At 42.8% G+C, this 16,590-nt stretch overlaps 1 protein-coding gene across 1 annotated transcript; it reads right to left on the bottom strand.

Annotated features, from left to right (window-relative positions):
- Positions 1-2,988: 2,988 nt before the first annotated feature.
- LOC129163964 (FERM, ARHGEF and pleckstrin domain-containing protein 1) lies at positions 2,989-15,955 on the bottom strand. The gene is made up of 16 exons (XM_054743329.2): positions 15,915-15,955; positions 13,256-13,350; positions 11,880-12,061; positions 6,486-6,619; positions 6,133-6,214; positions 6,004-6,065; positions 5,753-5,928; positions 5,544-5,674; positions 5,400-5,468; positions 5,238-5,327; positions 4,811-4,893; positions 4,543-4,655; positions 4,187-4,347; positions 3,859-3,966; positions 3,622-3,773; positions 2,989-3,361 (listed from the first exon to the last, which is right to left on the bottom strand). Exons 1-16 carry the CDS (start codon positions 15,953-15,955, stop codon positions 3,283-3,285), a joined length of 1,758 nt encoding a protein of 585 aa, XP_054599304.2. The 3' UTR covers positions 2,989-3,282.
- Between the last annotated feature and the right edge of the window lie 635 nt (positions 15,956-16,590).

Raw genomic sequence — 16,590 nt, forward strand, 5'->3', positions numbered from 1 at the left:
TAAAACAAAAATATATATATTTTCCCTACACTGAGTGTCATTGCCATTTTCCTATAACATGTTTTATCCTCAATCACACAAACAAAATTTACATTTGTTTTCTTATGTTCTTATAGACAATTACAATCAAATGCAACACCCTTACAACCTTTCCGCCTCCTCCATGTAATTAATTAGTATAATTTTTTTATACTTCTTTAAACTTATGCAATGAGGGACTTTGCTTTAGATCCTCACCTAGCTTATTCCAAACTCTTACACCCGTAACAGAAATACAAAATGACTTTAATGTTGTTCTAAAATATGTATGCCTAAAGTTAAGTTTGTATCTGAAATTATAGGTTATCTGGTTTTATAAATAGCATTAATAATTTGTTTGGTAATAATTTCCTATGCACTTTAAACATGAACGTCGCTGTATATAGTTGAATTAAATCTTTAAATGTTAGTATATCTGAATATATAAATAACTTGCTTTACCACCATGGAATGGACCACACAACTACTTTATCTAGCCTGTAACTTTATTAAGCACAGCTTCTAGCCAGGGCAGGCAAACAGCTCAAATATCACGACTGGTTAAAATCAACAATAATAATAAATCTGAATGAATTTACTGATGGTGTTCACACTCACATTCATAGCAGAGCTGAAATGGCTGAACTCTTTGTAAATAATCCTTAATTTGGGTGGATGGACCGAGGAAAGCCGACATAATCCATTGTAAGGATCCTCTTCCCTTTCCTGCTGTTCGAGGCAGGTGATCAACCGTTCTACTCCCAACTCCAATCGACCGTCTCGGTCCCGAGACTCGATGGAAAAATAGATTTAAAGTAAAAGCTAGAACCCGATGGAACCACATCAACCTTAGAAAATGGCAGTTGAACTTCTAACCTAGAGCATCTCTAATAGGGTTTGACCTCTGGACATTGTCTTCGGTCTTCTCCAGCCAGTGTGGCTGCTCTGGAAGACGCGAGTGGACGAACCAACGTCTGCGCTTCTCTCCTCGTTTTCCACCCTTGGAGCTGGTCCAGCGTTGGGCTTCCATAAAAGGAGACATCCTTTATTGAAGTGACTCAGCTCATCTGTTTGCTTGTGTTAGTCTGGAAAGTATCCAAGACCTCTTCAGTTGTATGTGACTTCCTTCAACGGCCTCTTGGCTCAAATGTGGTTAAGCTACGTTCCTCATTGGCCCAACTCTGCTGCTGGTCAACTCTTCTCATTTATTCTTCAACATGAAAATCTAAATCCCAACTAAATCAACTATTTAAATCATTCAGCTTGATGAAAATCAAACATCAGATTATCTAAAAATCATGTTTCCTTTTGATTATGTAAATTATTTAACTTGATTAAAACATAAATGATTATAAATGATATCTGAAGCATAAACATCATAAAGTCTGCTGGTGTCCTCCTACTTCATGTCATGGGTGAAGGGGACTTTAACTCATTTTGACACCTCCTGTGGAGCAGACAACATCTGAGTCTTCGTGGCTTCTGCTGACCAAGCTGGTTCTGAACACTTCCTTCAAAAGTTTGACCAAAACTAATAATTTTTCAGCAGAGATGACCTGAGTTCAGAGGTCACGCTTGACTTTGGAAACGCTGATGACACCGTCTGGTTTCCAACGGGGTCCTCCTACGTCACAGCCAAATAACGAGATAACAGTCAATGAGCAATAAGTCCAGAAACACAAACCTGAAAACTCAAAACTAGCTTCAGGAAACAACCGTCATCGGTAGCTGGTTGGGTTTAGTGGAGCAGTGGTTAGGGTCCGCATCAGAACCACGCAGAAACGAGATGAACAGACTGACCTTTGACCTACCGGTAACCGGTCCCAGTAGCACAACAGCAAGGTCGTTGGTCCGAGCGTCATATGGAGATCTGGTCGCTACTGAACTTCAAAGAAGTCATAATTCTTGCATTTGACAACCAGTGATGTCACCTCCAGCAAGGAGAGGCAGCTGGTGTGGAACAGATTTGTCTGGTAAGTTTTCAAAATAAGATTTATTTCTGTAGGAGAAGCAGCATCCTCCTTCAAACCCGCCGTCACATGCATGTCAGCATGAAACGATCACCTAAGTGCCTCTGGCCACCTCTCATCAGAAGCTTGTCCTGGACCATCGCTTCAGGAGCATCAGAGGTATGAGGGGTATGAGCACATTCCACTGGTGCTGAGCTCACCCACTAACAAATCCAGCTAACCCTTGGACTGGAGACGTGTCCAGGTGTCCCCGTCTCTCGCCTGATGAGGTGCAGCCCTCCACCAGGGAGCAGCAGATCCTCCTGGATGATTTATGACCCAAGGTTTGGAGATGAGGACCATCAGCTGCCTTCTGCTAATACTAGAAGGTTTAAACAGTTCAAAGTCTGACTTGTTAGTACTTTTACTAAGTAACCAGGACGGCTAACCACTAGGCTCAACAGAAGACCAATCCTCCAGAACAGATCATGATGATGGAGCTAAACTATGTTAGCCAAGTTCATAATGAAATAAAAACCTACAACACTAAAAAGGGGCGGGTACATAAAATAAATGGTCACCATCACCAGCTGGGGTCGAGCCTGATCGTTAAACCAAGATCTGTCTTCTGAACGACTTTAATGACGAAGGTTGTGTTCATCACATCACCTGTAGAGGACCTTCTCCGTAGAGTCCGCCCGCCTCCATCCGGTTCCGTGTGGAAGTCCGACGGCACTAGGAGGGAACGCGTCATCCCTGCAGTGGTTACCGTTCGGGTTCAGACTCGTTTCCAGGTTATTTTGGATCTGTAGCCTGACCTGTTCTACCTGCTCAGGTAGACGTTTGTTAAACTCTTTCGGTTTGTAGTCATGGATACACACTCGGTCCAAGACCCGATGACCCGTCAGCGCTGGTTTCTGATGTCTGCTCTAACACACGACCGCGTGGTCGCTGTCAGAATGAAGCTGAAGAAGGTGGTTTCTTCTCTAAGATGCAGAGGTCTGAATAACGAGTCGGAGCGTTTGGAAGCAGATCGGAAGAGTTTAATCTGGTTCGTCGTCTTCGACCAACCACAAGGAAGCTTCACAGTGTATCAAAATACTGTACAAGGAAGAGCGGAGTGTGTAAAAGTGTGTGTCACCTTTCACCTACTCAGACATTAGCAGTGTGTTCACGTGCACACCACTCCCCACGTGCACCTCATCTCAGCTGCTCCAAACACAACAGCCAGAAAAAACAATAGTGAAAAATATTCAGGCAGTGAAGATAAAGTTCATCGATTAGTGTTTAACGAGTTTCTGCTGAGGGGGCGGAGTCACCCGTAAAGGTCTTTCCTGGAGCTCAGCGGGGAGCGGCTGGTGGAGCAGGTGGTGCTCCGGATCACCTCCATCCACCTGAGGAGAAAGGCTGGCGTTAGGGCAGGAATGACTCGTTTAGGTCTTCCTCACGTTTAAATCAGAAACCTGCCTCGTTATGGAAAATCATCATCAACTATTAAGCAGTTCCAATAATTCCAGGATGGATTTAGTTTAATATTCCCATCCACACCCACGCCTTCCCGCTAAACTAAAACCTGGGACTGCTGGGGGCCTTGACTCGCCCGTCGCAGCTTGATGACATCACGGGGGCGGTGACATTCCTCATAGACACCCACCTTTCAAAGGTGTACTCGCTCTCCGACCTAAAGTAGTACACGTGGGATTTGAAGTGGAGCTTGAAGACGTAATCTTTGTGGATGTTCTCCGACTCGGCCGGAACAGTGACTGAGTACCCCAGAAGAGGGAGGCTGGCCAGAGGGTACTCATCCTGCGGGAATGTGGCAGAAAACAAGGAGGAGCTGGAATGTTTCCACAGAACAGCAGGTGGTTGAGCACCTGAGAACAGAGCTCACCTGGTGAGATTTGTAGAAGAACAGGCTGAAGTTGGTGAAGACCACCCAGAGCTTCTGCCAGCCGTTGATGTTCTTAAACTTCCTCAGCAGGTTTCCGGAGAGCTGGTTCTGCACCAACGGGGCGGGAAAACACAGGTCAAGAAACAGGAAGTCTTATTTCAGCGTTAGCTAGCACGTCCCTCAGACCCCCTCAGCCACTGCAGTACCTGCTTTCCTCCAGCAGGGGTCGGTGTAGCACAGGCTCCACCCACATCACACACACAGGCCAAAGATGGAGGCACAGGGGACATGAGACAGAGACAGGACAGACAGAGACGGGCTGTGGTACCTCCACGGCTACGCTGAAGTCCACCATGGACACGCTGGTGTTACGGTGCCAGCAGACGTGCACGGTCGTGTTGCCACGGTGACTCTGGCGCTCCAGGGACGAGCGTGAACCGGACAGCTCCTCCCCCGACTCCAGCTCAGCTCCAGCATCCTCTAAAAGCTCTACGGGTAAAAGACATGTCTCTGTCAGACGTTTTAGAGACATCTACCTTTAATGTTGGTGGGAACAGGTCAAAAACACCTGTCCCCAGGTGTCCAACATCTGAGAGGACAGCAGAGGACAGAGTTTAGATAAAGGCAACAAGTCTGACACTAGGACACCGTTAGACTGGGACCTGTAGGTCCAACTGGTCTTACTCTTGTCCTGGGGACTGGTGGACAGCAGCTCGGTGTTGGAGACGCTGCTCTGCTCTGCCAGATCGATGGCCATTCTGATGTCCTCCACCCAACGCTCCATCTCCGTCCCGCAGCTGCACACAAACACAACTTTGTTCTGAAGTAGGTCACGATGTCCAACTAATCACAGGACAAGCAAACTGGGACGAAGGTCCTAACGAGACACAAAGACATGCTGACGTAACAAGGATGAGAGGCCGGTCCTCTGACCCGTGTTCAGATCACGTACCTGGCTGCCACCACCACCGACTGGCGCGGTCCCAGCAGCGTGAACGAGTGAGGGACGCCCCACTCGTCCTCACCGTCTCTGATCTGCAGGAGACGTCCAGCAACAAGACACCAGGTTAGAGTTCAGATCAAAGAGCCACGCTCCTCCTGTCCTGTAAGTTTTACTTTGAAAGTGTTTTCATCATGTTTATGACTGATTTTCAAAATAAAAGCTCCATAAAATCAGCCTTTAGTTTAAAACAGAGACGACTCCGACTCGGCAAGCTCTCACTATTCATCAGCCAGATGTGGCGAGGTTTTTCAAAATAAAATCTATATCTTCAGATTGATTTTTGATTTATTTATCGTTGCCTTAATCTGAAGCTCATTAACTGTGAATGAAGGATTATTTTTATTATTGAACCGTAGCTTTTATTTTGGTGACGCACCGACATGCCGTAGAGAGGCAGCTGGCCGTGGACCTTGAACTGGTTGGACGCCGTCGTGCCTCTGCTGGTGTACATCAGGCAGTCGCTGAACTGGAGCACAGAGGAAGAAGCTCAAAGACAAGATGCTGACGTTCCAACATCAGAGTCAGGATGACGACCTACCAGGAAGAACATCCTCTGCTGGAGACCTTTTCCTGACAGCTTGCTGAGACAGCCCAAGCGGATGAACTCCTGAGGGTCAAACATCAGGTCAGAACGGAAACTGCAGCTCAAATAAATCCACAAGTCATGGAAAAAGATGCGAACCCGCCCAGGGACGACCAGGTTATCGATGCTGGTCAGATCCTTCTTCAGCTCCAGGAGCTTCTGGAAGTTCTCCATCTTCACCATGATGCCCTGAAGCTGCAGAACCATCTCAGAGATCTCCGCCAGCGCCGCTGGGATGGACAGAGGGGGACGGGGAGTCAGAACAGAGGACAACAACAATAATCAGTAGAAGACGGGGGCTGGAGTACCGCGGCTGTCCCTGAAGTCCTCGTGGGTGGGGGGGTAGTGCTTGCAGAGCCTCTCCAGGATGAGTTTGTAGTGCAGCAGGCGGTGGAGAGGCCTGAGAAGGAAGATGTAGAGGGGCAGGTAGCAAACCCTCTGCTGCTCAAAGTCTCGGCATAAGCTTTCCACCTTCCGGCTCGTCCTGAAAACAAACTTTATTTTAACATTTGCGAGAATCTGCAGCAGAACGTCTCGTTTTCTGGTGGATTTCTCCGACCTGACAGCCCGCTCCAGCTCCACCAGACACTCGGGGTGCTTCTGCAGGTGGGCCGTTAGCGTCTGCAGGTACAAACCAGAGTCAGAGCAGCCAGCCAAGCGTTAATAAGAAGATAAACAGCAGAGTTACCCTCAGGCCCTGGATGTTCTTCAGTAAAACATCACCGATACGCTGATAGTCTCCTTTGATGTGAGCGTTGGAGCGGCCCTCCCTGTAAAACAACAGTGCGGTAACACTTACTCACCAGCAGGTGTCAGACAAGAGCTGTGATGCTGACCCGGTCCACTCCCAGAGTTCCTCTCATTCTGATTTTCATCACAAACTAAAACACCAAGTAGTCATTTTCACGTGTTTCTGAGGAATAACCCTGCAGGAAAGATCAAACATCTAAAGGACCATTTAAGGAAAACCCAAACAGAACCGCCTCTACTCCCAACACACACCAGGACCGGACCACCCAGTTCTAGATCAATGGAACCCACCACTGGGCCAGCCGCTGATCTGTCTCCTTAAGGAAGCCCAGGTGGAACCTGTAGACCGGATCATAGTGGCTGGATATCAGGGTCCTCACGGAGTCTGGGAAGGCTTCTTCTTTCTCTGCAGCTTTCTGGAACGACTACAAGACAGACGAGAAGAAGCGTCTGAACCAACATCTGTTCATTTTTATCCTCTTAATCCGTTAGTGGCTTTTTCTGAAGGCTTTACTTTACTTTCCCTAAAGAGAGGGAGTGATCCTGGAAGCAGACGACAAAGGATCCCCCCCCCCCCCCCCCCCTTTCCCCCCTCACACACACACACACAGGTAGTGTATTGTCTCCTCAGGGTGAATCACACAGGAACGCAGACAGGACATCCAGATGTCTCACTGAATGAGTCATTGATTCCACATCTTACAGGAACTCCAGAGTGATTTAACAGCAAGGTCAAAGGTCACGATTGACTTGTGAAGACAGGCACCTGAACCTGTTTCCATGCTGATTTTCATAATTAGTCCAGCTGTTTTATGCTTGACATTAGGGCATCATCAGTGTTTTTTACAGAAGTGAAAAAGAAACAGACGACCAACAAAAAACAAACAATCAAGCTTCTTCCTTCCATTAACCAGGTCACCAGTCACTGGTTCACTGGTCACAAGATACTGGTCATTAGTCACCAGGTCACTGGTCACCAGCCACCAAGTCCCCATTCACTGGTCACAAGTTACTGGTCACCAGTTAATAACCAGCTCAGTCACTGGTCACACAGAGTTTAGAGTGGCTGGATGTGAACCAACAACCTCATCTGTGACTAAAATATGGAATTAATGGAATTAATGACATTATTCATGAAGCCCAAAATGGCTTCTTACCTGGACGTCATATTTCTAACAATACTAGATTAGTTTTGGACTTAATTAATTATAATTATTTACTCTCTGGGGACCCAGTTTTTTAGACTTTCAAAAGGCATTTGACACAAATAACCATGAATTTATATTTGATACTTTAACCTTCTTAAGCTTTGGTATTTTTTTCATCAAAGCAGTGAAAACACTTTATAGAAACAACAATAGCTCAGTCAAACTCATGTGTGCCACATCTCAAAGATTTAACGTAGAAAAAGGGGTGCGCCAGGGGTGCCCAGCCTCCCTTTATATCTTCTTGCTAGTAGCCCAAATATTAAACTATTTAATACTACAATCACCTTTGAGGGGAATACAAATTTTTGACAAAGAAATCAAAATCTTGCAACTAGCAGACGACACTACTTTGTTTCTGCAAAATATTGAACAAATACCCACAGCTTTATCTATAATATATGAATTTTCAAAAATATCAGGATTAAATCTAAATATCAAAAAATGTGAAATTCTACCCCTAAAGGACAGCTGCCAATCTGAAATATGTAACATTCCTATTAAAAACATAGTAACTTATTCAGGTATTAAGATATCAAAAAATAACAGAGAAACTCCAGACTTAAATATACTCAGGCGATTAAAACTAAGTTTATTTGTTGGGCCTCCAGAGATTTATCTATATACGGTTGAGTTCTGCTAAGCAAGGCAGAGGGAATGTCTAGAGCAGCCTATGTTTTTTCAATCTTGGATATTCCCAAATCCATTTGCTCCCAACTTGATAAAATTCTTTATAATTTTATATGGAAAAACAAGCCTGACAAGGTAAAAAGATCTGTTCTCTCAAATCCAGTGGCTGAAGGGGGCCTTCATGCACTAACCTTTACCTCATTAAACCAAACTATAAAAATCAATTGGATTAAAAGATTCATTAAAAGCCCTAACAGCATGTGGAATATTGTCCCAGATAATCTATTTAATGCTGTTGGTGGACTTAACTTTCTGTTGATATGTCTTTTCTCAGTAGGAAAACTCCCAGTTAAATTAAGTAATTTTCATAAACAAGCTTTATTATGTTGGAATCTTATCTTTAAACACAACTTCTCACCTCACAATTGTATTATTTGGAACAATACATATATTTTAAACAACAATAAAACACTCTATCTACACAAATGGTCATTAAATAATGTAAACACTGTGAATAATCTACTAAATACTAATGGCGAAACATTATCCCACAAAGACTTCTTAGAAAAATATAATATTAATACTTCACAAGAAGAGTATAACATGGTAATTAAATCCATCCCTGTTTGTATTTTAGGGCTGCAACAAACGGTTATTTGGATAATCGATGAATCGGATGGGGTCTCGACACGATTAATCGATTAATCGGATTACATGGGGAAATTTTTAAAAACTGCTAGGGAAACGTTATTTCTCTCCTTCCTTCACTTTATTTAACACAACATTATTAGAAAACAGTTCAATAGCAGAAAAACAACATGCCATCACCTAAATTGTCTTATAAGGTGTATAGACAGAGACCCTAAGCTACATCTATCTGTGACCTAAAATGCTTGGTCCAAGTTAAACAGCTTAAGGGCAGTTCTCATCTGTTTTGTTTGATCTCATCTGTGGACATTTATTATAACTGGGGATGTCAAACAACTAATTTTAAATGTAATTAAACATAGGCTGTGAATTAATCAAAATTGATCACTATTTCCAAAAATGACTGAAAAAATAAGTTGTCACACACTCCATAGAAAATTTCAGAGAATCCACAAATAGTGGCTTTCACATGGTTTTGTTACTTTCTGCAAGTTTAGAAAAGAAGCAGATGAGACAGCATGTCTGATAATTTAGTTTTTCATCTGATAATATCAGGACATGTCAGTAATGCCTGAGGGGCTTTTATAAACACTGTATAACTAACACTACTGGAGAGGGTATGAATTACACAGAGGCTTCTGGGGAGCCCAGTTATTTGGGGGGGGGGGGGGGGGGGGCATTTTGCCTTGGCCCCCAAAATGTCTTGAAACGGCCCTGGGTGTGTGACTGAGTGTTGAAGGTGACCTGAATAGTATCAAATTTATAAATATTACATGTGTGTAACTTATTGTTTTATAGGTAAAAACGTGTAGTAGTGGAGATAAATCTATCTACATTTTACTTTTCAACACTTTGTTTTGTTGTTTTTATTTAACTATTTTCCTGCCCTGTCTGTCTCTCATCTTCCTGCATCTCCTCTTAATTCTCCAGAAAAACTGCTGCCTGGATTCTTAGCTTTTCACCTCATCAGTTACTTCTGAGCAGATCAAAGGGATCTCCTGACCGCAAAGCGCAGAGCGCGTTTTCGATGCTGCGTGAGGTGAAATCACCGCAGCACAGGTGATGAGCTCCGCAGTAGCAGAGCGCTGCAGGCACAAATAAGACAGAAAATAGAGAACATGTGCAGACATGAACGATCGTGTGCTAATTATAGTTTTTTGGTTGCGCCACTTTGAGAATGGACCGTGCGCTGGAAGCAGCTGCCTGGATCGCTGCGCAGCAATGCGCTGTGCCGCTCTCTGCTCAAAAGAGTCCAAAAATGATATAAATGATATAATATAGAAAACATTTTTCCGGCTCCCCGGATGTGTAGGATATACAGCTCCCCCATAATTCGATCCCTGCTCCTGGATGAAAAGCCGGACATTTTCATCAATACAAGAACCCGCAGTCCGGACGCGCCGGACAGAGAGTGAAAAGTGGACATGTCTGGGGAAAACGGAACGTACGGTCACCATAGTCCTCATAAAGCGGGAAATTATAGATACAGTATTTTGCTCGTGCCCTGAGCCCTTTAGAGTTCGTGGGCCCTGGGCAATTGCCCAGTTAATCCGGCCTTGGGCGGAACCGGTTCGCAGCAGCGCGAGTCCCCCCGCTCATCTAATAAGCGTTGCGCTCACGACTTTAGACTCTTTTTTGACGAGCTTAGGGCATGTCTAGCCTGTGTAATAATCCGGGACTTGGATGAATCACTTTTGAAAAGTTTTTTATTTACCCGGACACAAGAGTTCTCTCCTTCCTCGCTGATGATCCCAACATGCTTGCGTTTAAGACGCTGCATCATCCCGTGCTATGCCAAGTTTGACCTAAACGTTGCAGATAACGCATGTCTTCGCCTGATTTAACTGAAAATGCTCCCAAACTTAAAAAGCTTTAACTTTTTTGACTCTCGCTGCTTCTGCCATGTTCCTCTTCCAAACAACTGCTGTCTCTCCCTCGCGCTGATCTGTCTGCGCGCAACGGCGGGCGGGAAGGGGGGGGGGGCGCTTTTGGAAGAGTTGTGCGACACAACGAATCGATGACGCAATTCGTTGCCAACGCTTTTAGTAATCGATTTTCATCGAATTTATCGATTCGTTGTTGCAGCCCTATTGTATTTTCTCTTCAGCACAGACCATACAATCAAACATTATCTTGTCTGCAGCAGTCAGACCTCCAACTATTTCTGGGATTCCAATCACAGATAAGAAATGTAATAATTCTGTTATTAGAAAAGCAATTGATCCTGTCTCAACCCCGATATGTAAACACCGATGGACTTTGATGAATACAAAACTCTGGAACAGGATCTTTCTGCTACCTCACCAATATGTCATTGTGGATAAGATAAAAGAAGTTTTATTCAAAATTGTTCATAGATATTACCCGTCAAAAGCAAACATCTGTATTTTTTTTCCAAATGTTTCTGACATCTGTACTTTTTGTGGTTGTAAGGGAGAAACTATTGAACATGTTTTTGTTGATTGCTTTCATGTAAATTTGTTTTGGTTCCATTTACAAAGATACATTTCCAGAAAGTTACAAAAAAATGTTTCTTTAAGCAAATGTGAAATACTTCTTATTGTTACTAACCCTCATTTATCATCCAATGAAAAATACATAATTAACTTAGTCATTATTTTAGCAAAATATTATTTACATAAAATGATTTTTCAGAAAAGTATCCCCTCCTATAATTTCAGAATTACAGACCTTATGAAATATTGGAACAGCATTGACAAATTAAAAAAGAAGAACAATAAACTAACAAAGACCATCAACTTATTTCATCATTTCAACTTAGACACAGCAGACCCCTAAGTGTTATGTTTCTAAGTTATTTATGTTTTCGTCAGTTTTTTGTTTATTTCTTTTTTTTTTTTGTTTAATATTTTCCTAATGTTGCATGTATGTTATTGCAATTGTAAACAACTGTAAATTGTGATCCATGGATATATTGAATGTATTTTCTGAATGTATTGACAACAAGTTAATAAAACCTGTTTTAAAAAAATCTCTGGGTACTTAGCTGTAGGGTTGGAGGCTAATGATGCTATCTGTAGCCGTTAGCCTAGCAGTGTGGCCACATTTAACACGAACTCTTATTGAACAACAAAAACCGTGTGTCAAGGTCCTATCAACTCACCTCCACCTGCTGAACACTGTTTAGCTAGCTCAGTTCCTCATAATTCGCATGGCTAACACACAGCTAACAGCTACCTACAGGATAAAGTTGATTTGGAGTCCCGGAGGTCCCTCGTGGACAGACGTTCTGCACGTTGTACGCAATCTCATCAGAATTCCCGGTGAGATGGTTTCGCGCGCTGAGTGGGCGGAGCTTACACGCGATGTGCTCAGCGATGTGCGTTGCAGACCCGGAGACCGCCGATTCAGGCCGACTGCAGATTCAGGCTTGTACTGTTTTTGAGACAGCGACCTCTAAAGGACTAACGTGCAACTGCAGATTGAAGGCTGATGTAGGCTGTGTCCGAATCAATCCAGAGGTAGGATGCTTGTGAGTACGGGTCCTCGCCGGTCTAGCTAGACCGCTAAAACCGGAAGTCATTGGCTCTGAATTCGGACAGTACTAGCCTCGTTTTTATTCCCGCCCCCAGGTCCAGTTGCCTAGCTACCGTGACGGCGGCGACGGCGGCAAACAGGCTAATGGCGTTGCGTGTCTCCGTACTGACGCAGACGGAGAAGCATAAATCAGGCTTAACAAGCTAGTAGCAACGTTGAAAATGGATCCACAGCAATATTTCATTTTATTTGTGGTTTTTGAGGAGCTGCGACGGCTCAATAAACGTCACCGGCCTTTGTAGTTAAAGTTTAAAAATCATTTAGTCCTGTTATCTGCTAGAGTTACAAGTATTATACTCATGATCTCCTTTTTTGCATATATCTGAATGTTAGTGATGTGACAGCCGTTGATTGAGCCAGCCCAGCAAACCCTTTTGATGGACGATGCAGTGGTCAGTGAGATGAGGCATCCAGAAGCACCCTCTGCAGACCACTCTGTCTGATGTTCCACTTGCCAACCAGAAACGTTCAGCCACGGATCTCGGTTCCTGCACTCCATCCACCTCGATGATCCATGTTTAGTAGATTTAGCAACACCACCAAAGACTCCCTGCTTTCCAAGTTTACTGTATACATTTTACTTTTATCTTTACTTTTATTCCTCACAGTGTTCCCTTACAATTTATTTATTATGTTGTTACTTGTTAAAAACTGAATAAAACTGTTAATGATCAAAAAAGAGTTATCAATTAATAGAAATTTTATTACATTTAAACAAATAACAAAAACATTCAAACACATATATAGAACCTGAACCAGAAGAAACTAAAAGAAAAAAAAACATTTCTCTGCCATCCTTTCCATCAATGCTAAAAATCTGTCCATCCTTCTTTCTCTCCTCTCCTCCGCTTCCCTCTGTTGTCTCATGTCCTCCCTGATCAGGTCAAGGAGCTCATCAGCCCTTCTCCTTTTTCTCCCTGATGAGGAGTCCGGCTTCCTTCCACCACTCTCCCTGTCCTCTGTCTCACCCACTGCTGCACTTGGCCCTGGAGTGTCCTCGGGAATGGAAGCAATAAGGACAGGAGGCATAGTGGAAGGCCTCTGTCCCAACACCTCGTCCATTCAGCAGTGTGCTTTCCGCTGACTCCCTCTCCTGACCCTGGACACTTGCAGTCCTACAGACAAAGGGAATTAGAATTACAAGGCTTTATTGTCATTTAACAACAGAGAACACTGTGGGCATAATGAAATTACAGATGCTCCTTAAAGGTACTGGTTCTGGATGAGAATAGAGAGGAATAGAAGAACAAAGTCAGATTATAAATCATAGTTGATAAAACATGCAATAAACAATATTTTAATTTATCAACATGGGAGATGAAAATTGTGTTCTGTGTTTTTTTTCGCCTACAATGAAATTAAAAACATTAAATCAGTAATGTGGTTTCTTAAAAATTAACTTAAACATTAAACTTAGTTTTCGTTATTTTTGGCGTTCGTTACATGATTACATAAGATGCAAAATCTTTTACGGTGAGTTTTTTCCTATTAGACTTTCAAGCAAGTGTACGGTGGGGTCATGGACGTAATTTTTTGGGGGGACAGGGGGGACATGTCCCCCCCACCACCCCACCACCTTTTCCAAAGTCAAGTTTTGACCCCTGCACTTTTTACCATTCAAAAACAATATTACGCTATATTAAACTGACACTGGTTGAGCTCTAGGACCAAGCGGAAAACAACCATTTGTGTTGAAGTCTGTTTCTCATTAGAACATACTGTAAAGATACCCCCCCTTCCCCAGTGTCCCCTCCACTTCTTAAGTGAAAATTACGTCCTTGGGTGGGGTGTTAACCTTAAAACAAATGATGAGAAGCTTTATTCGCTAAATAAGCACACACACGGCACGGGAATTATGACGGGACCACCATACAAGCTCGTTCTCGCTGATTTCTGCTTAAAATCTACTTATACAAACGAAAGATGTCTATAAACAGAACCGCTTTCAGCTTAGTTTTCTACTGCTATTTTCTTTTAAAAAGCCTGCTGGGATCAAGCTAGTTTACGGTGGGTTTTTTCCTATTAAACATTCAAGCTGGTTTTCGGTGGGGCATGTTTTAGCCTTAAATTACATGAAAAAAACAATTTGCGGTATTAGATCTTATATAAAAAACAATCCAAAAGTGCCCAAACACGTATTTTATTTTTTTTGACCGCTATTTTTTAACTAACTTACATTTTAAGCTGTACTGCTGTCCCGCTCCGTCCGCCGTTGTTGCGAGTGTCGAGTCCAGTGGCCGGCACGCAAAGCATGCTGGGATACCCTTGCTCCTGTGAGGATCCATCAGACCCATCCTCGAAATGTGGGTGGAGTGAGGACGCGTTTGAGGACGCGAGAATGAGGATTCTTGGAATTCGGACAGTACTCGTCGCTGCGCTTTGACGTCATCGACCTCAAAATGCGCTCTTACAAGCATCCTACCTCTGGATTCGGACACAGCGTAGATTCAAGCTTCTACAGTTTAACAGTTACATATAAAATGTGTAATTGTTGGTGGAGCTTATTAAAAATAGTTTATTCGTTGTTAAAGCTTCAGTGAAGTTGTTCTCAGAATACAACTTTGAAAAATCCTGAGTAACTTTTAATAATAAAAGCTGTTATCATATTTATGTTATATTTAAGTTGTTTGTAGAAACAAAATTATAAATAAATAAATAAATAAACTTTTTCCAATTGTCTTGGTTCTGGACATTCTTAGATCAACCACCTCGTAACACCTTGATGGACCAAAACACATTTGGCTCATTAATTCATTGCAGAATGCTGTGGAACTTTGCAATGATAAACTGAATACATTTCATTAAAGTAAATTTTTATTTAAAACCCAGCTGCATTATTATTGGTGTTGGGTTGAGGTCTAACTGGGCCACCACCACTGAGAACTACATCTCCCAGAAAGCACCAACAAAAAGGCGGCTGATTGCTGATGAAAAACACCTATGCAGGATGGTGGCTCTCAGTCCTCAGTCTAACAGGAACAGCACAGCAAGCTCTACTATTGAAGTTTACTCTAAAGACACCAATGGTTGGTAAATATTTCTGGTTTATGTTAGTGAAGTGTTTAAGTTGTACCTGGAGAGTTTTCTGGTTGTCTGAGTAAGTTGAAGCACTGCATTATCATAGTGATTTGATTGAAGAGAGTGATTGTTGGATAGGTAATTTATGTGTTTAGCAAGGTAAAAGGTTAAAAGCATTAATTAACAAGCTTGAAGGCAGTTGATTTATTTGTTTTGTTACTTGATGTGGTACTTGATGAAATATTCAGTTAAGGTGTTCCCTTTACTGTTCGATTCCTTGATTTAACTTAATTCGTTAAGGGGTTTTATTAATTCATTTGAAGTACTTTAAAGTAAAGTTAATTCTTTCATTTAATTTACAATGGTTTATTTATCTGAAATGTTCGATTGATGTATTTTATTTTTTACTTTTGAAATGTTTACAAAATATTGTTGCTAACCTTTGTTTATGTGCTTTGAAGGTTATCAGCCTGATGAAATCATGCATTGATCAACTTGAAACCAACAAATCTCAGAGTTGAAAAATAAAAGTTGATGAAAAGAAAAATCAAGAGATGTCCCTGAGTGTCCCTTTGGAGTAGAACTAGTGTGGAGCTCAACATCCTATTGGATGGTCCATTATGTTTTTGGTTTTCTTCCTTCTTACTAATTAAACAAATACTGTTCTCCACGTTCTATACTTGCTCTCCAATCGTACTCCATCTTGGAATGCTAGCAAACAGTGGGCAGCGCTGTCTCAAAAACGGTACAAGCCTGAACCTGCGGTCTCCGGGTCTGCAGCGATACCCTCCTCTGGCTCGTCAAGGGGGAATGACGTCATTTCTTCTTCAGGTTAACTGTAGCGTGTCTGTATTAAACTGTCAAACTGGAGTGTGGCTTCCTGCTGTGAGAAGTATCACTCAGACTAAAGTCACTAAACACCTGATATTTACTGTCCGGTAAAGGCAGACATGTCCTCACCTGGGCACACGGAAACAGGAGGACCCAAAGTCGTGCTAAACACTGGTGGTCTGTTTGAACCGTTTCCTCTATGTGGTTAACGTACATAACTGAGGAACTTCTCTCTGGAAAAGGCAACACAAATCTACCTTTATTGATTCTGGATATGACTGCATGCAAACCCTGCATTATAACATGAAGGTACAGTAATATTCCCACGTCTGGCCCAGTGCAGCATCATCAGCTACCTGCTAGGTCCATCATCCGATAGATGAGATAGTCCAGCTTTACCTCTGGTGTTTTTCAAACCCATATTTTATCTGCACGCGGTTTTTGTAGGGCAGCAGCACCTTCTGCCAGGATCCATGCTGCTCTGAATCAACGTTAAAGATGATAGA

The sequence above is a fragment of the Nothobranchius furzeri genome, chromosome 14 (genome assembly GCF_043380555.1).
Source record: "Nothobranchius furzeri strain GRZ-AD chromosome 14, NfurGRZ-RIMD1, whole genome shotgun sequence".
NCBI lineage: Eukaryota > Metazoa > Chordata > Actinopteri > Cyprinodontiformes > Nothobranchiidae > Nothobranchius > Nothobranchius furzeri.